Source organism: Aegilops tauschii, chromosome 3, assembly GCF_002575655.3.
Source record: "Aegilops tauschii subsp. strangulata cultivar AL8/78 chromosome 3, Aet v6.0, whole genome shotgun sequence".
NCBI classification, from domain to species: Eukaryota; Viridiplantae; Streptophyta; class Magnoliopsida; order Poales; family Poaceae; genus Aegilops; species Aegilops tauschii.
In genome coordinates, this window is record NC_053037.3 from 506,660,523 (window position 1) to 506,667,571 (window position 7,049).

Below are 7,049 nucleotides of genomic sequence, written 5' to 3' on the forward strand. Positions count from 1 at the left end.
CTCTTTGATAGATTGTATTTCCTTGTTGCAGTCCGTGCTAAATTCTCCACATGCTTATAGTCAAAATAAAGCTTTTACTAAACATATCGTTGATGCTTTAATGCAATCTTATGAAGAAAAGCTTGAGTTGGAAGTTTCTATCCCTAGAAAACTTTATGATGAGTGGGAACCTACTAGTAAAATTAAAATTAAATATCTTGAATGCTTTGCTTTGTGTGATTTGGGTGCTAGTGTTTCCACGATTCCAAAAACTTTGTGTGATTTGTTAGGTTTCCGCGAATTTGATGATTGCTCTTTAAACTTACACCTTGCAGATTCCACTATCAAGAAACCTATGGGAAGAATTAATGATGTTCTTATTGTTGCAAATAGGAATTATGTGCCCGTAGATTTTATTGTTCTTGATATAGATTGCAATCCTTCATGTCCTATTATTCTTGGTAGACCTTTCCTTAGAACGATTGGTGCAATCATTGATATGAAGGAAGGAAATATTAGATTCCAATTTACGTTAAGGAAAGGCATGGAACACTTCCCTAGAAAGAAAATTAAATTGCCATATGAATCTATTATGAGAGCCACTTATGGATTGCCTACCGAAGATGCCAACACCTAGATCTATCCGTGTTTTTATGCCTAGCTAGGGGCGTTAAACGATAGCGCTTGTTGGGAGGCAACCCAATTTTATTTTTATTTTTTGCTTTTTGCTTCTGTTTAGGAATAAATCTTTGATCTAGACTCTGGGTAGATTTGTTTTTATGTTTTAATTAGTGTTTGTGCCAAGTTAAACCTATAGGATCTTCTTGGATGATAGTTATTTGATCTTGCTGAAAATTCCAGAAACTTTCTGTTCACGAAAACAATTGTTAACAATTACCAGAACGTGATATAATATTGATTCCAATTGAAGCAGATCAATAAACAAATTATTTAGGTCGTCCTACTTTGGCTGAATTTTTAGAGTTCCAGAAGTTTGCGTTAGTTACAGATTACTACAGACTGTTCTGTTTTTGACAGATTCTGTTTTTCGTGTGTTGTTTGCTTATTTTGATGAATCTATGGCTAGTAAAATAGTTTATAAACCATAGAGAAGTTGGAATACAGTAGGTTTAACACCAATATAAATAAAGAATGAGTTAAATACAGTACCTTGAAGCGGTGTTTTGTTTTCTTTCGCTAACGGAGCTCATGAGATTTTCTGTTAAGTTTTGTGTTATGAAGTTTTCAAGTTTTGGGTAAAGATTTGATGGAGTATGGAACAAGGAGTGGCAAGAGCCTAAGCTTGGGGATGCCCATGGCACCCCAAGATAATCTAAGGACACCAAAAAGCCAAAGCTTGGGGTGCCCCGGAAGGCATCCCCTCTTTCGTCCTCATCCATCGGTAAATTTACTTGGAGCTATATTTTTATTCACCACATGATATGTGTTTTACTTGGAGCGTCTTGTATGATTTGAGTCTTTATTTGCTAGTTTTCCACAATCATCCTTGCTGTACAAACCTTTTGAGAGAGACACACATGATTCGGAATTTGTTAGAATACTCTATGTGCTTCACTTATATTCTTTGAGCTATATAGTTTTGCTCTAGTGCTTCACTTATATCTTTTAGAGCACGGCGGTGGTTATATTTTATAGAAATTGTTGAACTCTCATGCTTCACTTATATTATTTTGAGAGTCTTAAACAGCATGGTAATTTGCTTTAATTGTGAAATTAATCTTCCATATTGAGTTCACTAAATATCATGAGAAGTTAGATACTTGTTAAGTGTTTTGAGATACAAAGGTGGTAATATTAGAGTGTGCTAGTTGAGTAATTGTGAAATTGAGAAATACTTGTGTTAAAGTTGGCAAGTCCCGTAGCATGCACGTATGGTAAAAGTTGTGTACCAATTTTGACACGTAGGTGTTCTTTTATTGCTTTCCTTATGAGTGGCGGTCGGGGACGAGCGTGTTGAAATAAAACCCCGAGCCCTGTCAAAGTTCAGTTAGCTAGTTTTTCTGTCAGGTTAGCTTTCCCGTTTTTTTCAGTCTTTCTAGCTTTGCTCGAAGGTTGCAATGGCCTGGAGTGAGTCGTGCGCCTCGTTGATCTGCTCGTGGGATGGCACGAGCGTTGTGGATCACGTAGGCGCCAAGTTAGGGGCCACGATCCCCAGTTTCCCCTCTGTACTCTGAATAAATAGAAGCAAGAAAGGAGCAGAAAAGCTGTGAAGTTTACAACGCAAAAACACTTCTGTTCTTCGTCCATCTAGAGCTCTGTTCTCTCGCGTGTGTGTTCGTCGACTTGGCACTCCGGGAGTGCTGACAGTTGGCATCAGAGCCGCGTTTGGTCATGGGAAAGAGCAATCCAAGTCGCTCCCGTTCCGCCTCGCCGGTGAAGACCGGGGCTGGGGCGAAGAAGGACGGAAAGGGCACCAGCGGCGGCGGCGACGGCACGCCTGCGCCCCTGCTGGGCGACGGCTCAGGGAGGTCGTCCGGCCGTGAGCTAGCGATGCCACGGCCGCTCCGTGAGGCGACTGGATCCACCTCCTACCCTCCCTTGACGAGGACGAACTACGCGGAGTGGTCGCTCCTGATGAAGGTAATCCTGCAGGCGAGAGGCCTGTGGACCGTCATCGAGATCGGCCCGTGTCCTGACGATGACGCCGATTATCGTGACGACCGCCTGGCGCTGGAGGCAATCCTCCGGGCCGTACCGCCGGAGATGCTGGTGACGCTTGCCATGAAGGAGACGGCGAAAGAGGCGTGGGACTCCATCAAGACGATCCGTCTTGGAGTCGACCGCGTACGCAAGGCGAAGGCGCAGTCCCTCCGCCGCGAGTTCGACGACATCCGTTTCAAGGACGGGGAGACCGTCGACGAGTTTGCCCTTCGACTCACCGGTATGATGAATAACCTAGCTCTTCTTGGTGATGATCTGAAGGAAGAAAGGGCCGTGGAGAAATTTCTCCGGGTCGTCCCGCCGTGCTATGCACAGGTGGCTCTCTCTCCATAGAGACGCTGCTTGACCTGTCGGAGCTCACGGTCGAGGAGCTCACCGGCCGACTGAAAGCGGCGGAGGAACGCTACGAGCTGGACGGGGTCGCCCAAGGCGGGAGCAGCCTGCTGTTCACTCACGAGGAGTGGATGGCGCGCCAGCAGAAGATCGACCAGGCCGGAGCCACCGGAGGCAGCAGCAACCAAGCTGCCGGCGGCGGCGGACGCCGCAGTGGCGGCGGTGGCGGACGCTCGCGCGGTCGCGGAGGTGGCCGAGGCGGGCGCGGGAACCAGAGCTCTTCTGGCAGCGCCGCCCGCAAGAACGACAAGTGCCGCTACTGCAACAACCTGGGCCACTGGGCCCGGGAATGCCGGAAGAAGAAGCGCGATGAGGAGGCGAACCTCGCGAAGCTGACGAGGATGAGCCGGGCCTTCTGATGGCCCAGGCCTGCACTCTGGACGAGGGGAGCACGGCAGGGCCGGAGCTGAACCTGACTGCGCCCCAGACATCCCTCGCGACCGCGGCGGCGTAGGTGTTCCTCAACGAGGAGCGCGCGCGCGTGGAACTGCAGCAGTCTCCTGGCGACACCGATGCCGCCTGGTACCTCGACACTGGGGCGTCGAACCACATGACCGGTGACGTGTTGGCGTTCGCGGACCTGGATGAGTCCGTGACGGGATCGGTCAAGTTCGGCGACGGGTCTCTAGTGGACATACGCGGGGGGGGGGGGCACGGTGCTGTTCGCTATGGCAGGCGGTCACCACTGTGGCCTCACCAATGTCTACTGGATACCTCGCCTCAAGAGCAACATCATCAGCATCGGCCAACTGGACGAGGTCGGTTGCGCGACGCTGGTGGAGCATGGCGTCATGACAGTCCGCGATCGCCAAAAGAATCTGCTCGCCAAGGTAACTCGTTCGGCCAAGCGCCTCTATGTGTTGCATCTCAAGATTGTGAAGCCGGCGTGTCTCGCGGCGAGCGAGTGCGACGGTGCAGGCTGGCGCTGGCACGAGAGATTCGGCCACATCCACTTTCAGGGACTCGAGAGGATGGCGCGCACCGGCATGGTCACCGGCCTTCCCCTCATCGTCCACGCGGAGCACATTTGCGAGGCTTGCCTGGCTGGCAAGCAGAGGCGGGCCTCGTTCCCTCAGGTCGCCAAGTTCCGCGCGACGAAACCACTGGAGCTGGTCCACGGCGACATCTGCGGGCCGATCTCGCCGGCGACGCCGGGCGGGAAGCGCTACTTCCTCTTGCTAGTGGACGACCACAGCCGTTACATTTGGCTCGTCTTGCTGCGCTCCAAGGACGAGGCGGCCGAGGCGATCCGCCGGATCAAGGCCGCCGCGGAGACCGAGTCGCGCCGCTCCCTGCGCACGTTCCGCACAGATCGCGAAGGCAAATTCACGAGCATGACATTCGCGGAGTACTGCGCCGACCACGGCGTGCAGCGCCACCTGACGGCGCCCTACTCCCCGCAGCAAAACGGAGTGGTGGAGCGCCGCAACCTGACCGTTGTGGGCATGGGGAGGTGCATGCTCAAGTCCAGGGGCGTGCCGGCTTCCTTCTGGGGTGAGGCTGTCACCACTGCCGTGTTTCTGATGAACAGGTCGTACACAAGGAGCCTGACTGGGAAGACGCCATTTGAGGCGTGGCATGGTTGCAAACCCAACGTGCACTTCCTGCGCGTCTTCGGGTGCGTGGCTCACGTCAAGGACACGCGCCCGCACCTGGCAAAGCTGGCGGACAGGAGCAAGGCGATGGTTTTCATCGGGTATGAGCCGGGAGGCAAGGCCTACCGGGCGTACGACCCCGCTACTAAGCGCGTGCACGTCACGCGCGACGTCGTCTTCGACGAGCGAGCAAGCTGGGACTGGCAACGGGGCGGGGACGCTCCCGGCGCGGCGACGTTCACTGTCGAGTATGGGCCGGCTACTGTGCTTGAGGGGGTGCGTCACTCAGCGCCGGCGACACCGGCCCCTCCACCACACGCCAGCACTGGCGGGGACGCAACTGCAGTAGGAGCCGACGCGCCCACTCCGTTCACGCCCATGAGCACCGGCGGGAGGGACCTCAATCCTGAGCTCAGCCCTGCCATGTCACGTTCTCCGCCAAGCGCTTCGCCAACTCCGATCGAGTCGCCACCAGCTGACCACGCGGGCGTGCACCCGATGGTGACGCATGCACGGGACGGCATCGTGCAGCCGAACCAACAGCTCACGGACTACATCCTCAACCTCGACGACGAGGAGCTGCACCTCGGGCTAGCAGAGGAGCCGGCCTCTCTGGATGAGGCGCAAGGAGATGCAGCCTGGAAGCGCGCTATGGACGAGGAAATGGCGTCTATCCAGGAGAATCGCACCTGGCATCTCGCTGATCTCCCTCCTAGTCACCGCCCCATTGGTCTCAAATGAGTCTACAAGGTGAAATGCGACACCCAGGGCGCGGTGGTGCGGCACAAGGCCCGCCTCGTCGCCAAAGGGTTCGTGCAGCGCCAGGGCGTGGACTATGAAGAGGTGTTCGCGCCTGTCGCCCGCATGGAGTCAGTGCGCCTCCTGCTCGCTCTGGCCGCGCGCGCGGGCTGGGGCGTGCATCACATGGACGTGAAGAGTGCGTTCCTGAACGGGGAGCTCCAGGAGGAGGTCTACGTCGCGCAACCACCTGGGTACATCGCCGCCGGACAGGAGAGCAAGGTGCTGCGCCTCGACAAGGCCTTGTACGGCTTGAAACAGGCGCCGCGCGCCTGGAACCAGAAGCTGGACGCATGCCTCGCGTCGCTCGGGTTCGAGCGCAGCACCACCGAGCACGCCATCTACGGGCGTGGCAACGCATCGTCTCGCCTCCTTGTGGGGGTGTACGTCGATGATCTGGTCATCACCGGCAACGACGACGGGGAGGTCACGCGGTTCAAGGAGGAGATGATGAAGCTCTTCAAGATGAGCGATCTCGGTCTCCTAAGTTTTTACTTGGGGATCGAGGTGCACCAGGCGCGGGCTGGTATCTCCCTGAACCAGACGGCTTACGCTGAGAAGATTCTGGAGCGCGGCGGCATGACAGGGTGCAACCCGTGCGCGGTGCCCATGGAACCCAGACTGAAGCTTAGCAAGCAGAGCACCGCGCCTCTGACTGATGCGACGGAGTACCGCAGCCTCGTCGGGTGTCTGCGCTATCTGGTTCACACCAGGCCGGACATCGCTTTCGCCGTCGGCTACGTCTCGCGCTTCATGGAGGCGCCCACCATCAAGCATCTGGCTGCGGTGAGGAAGATTCTGCGCTACATCGCCGGCACTCTGCATTGGGGCTGCTACTACCCAAGGGGAAAAGGAGATGGCCACCTCGCTGGTTACAGCGACAGTGACATGGGAGGAGACATCGACACACGTCGGAGCACGACCGGCGCCATGTTCTTCTACGGCAACAGTATTATCAGCTGGCAGTCCCTCAAGCAAAAGGTCGTGGCTCTGTCCTCCTGCGAGGCCGAGTACATCGGCGCCACGACAGCAACATGCCAAGGAGTTTGGCTGGCTCGTTTCCTCGGCGAGCTCAAGAAGGAGAGGCCAGCCTGCTTCCCACTCTGGATGGATAACAAGTCTGCCATCTCCCTCGCGAAGAATCCCGTGTTTCATGAGCGAAGCAAGCACATCGATGTCCGCTTCCACTTCACCAGAGAATGTGTGGAGAACAAGCAAGTGGAGGTGGAATTCGTCGGCACAGACGGATAGCTCGCCGATCTTCTCACTAAGGCTCTTGGGCGCGTGCGCTTCACGGAGCTGCGAGCAAGGATCGGCATGGTAGAGATTGACAAGGGCTTAGGTTTTAGGGGGTGATTTGTTGAAATAAAACCCCGAGCCCTGTCAAAGTTCAGTTAGCTAGTTTTTCTGTCAGGTTAGCTTTCCCGTTTTTTTCAGTCTTTCTGTTAGCTAGCTTTGCTCGAAGGTTGCAACGGCCTGGAGCGAGTCGTGCGCCTCGTTGATCTGCTCGTGGGATGGCACGAGCGTTGTGGATCACGTAGGCGCCAAGTCAGGGGCCACGATCCCCAGTTTCCCCTCTGTACTTTGAATAAATAGAAGCAA

At 54.7% G+C, this 7,049-nt stretch overlaps 1 protein-coding gene across 1 annotated transcript; it reads left to right on the forward strand.

The window, feature by feature from the left end:
- The first annotated feature begins 2,331 nt into the window (after nt 1–2,331).
- On the forward strand, nt 2,332–3,413 carry LOC141043056 (uncharacterized). Its single transcript, XM_073511974.1, has 2 exons — nt 2,332–2,881; nt 2,923–3,413. Exons 1-2 carry the CDS (start codon nt 2,332–2,334, stop codon nt 3,411–3,413), a joined length of 1,041 nt encoding a protein of 346 aa, XP_073368075.1.
- The last annotated feature ends 3,636 nt before the right edge of the window (nt 3,414–7,049 follow it).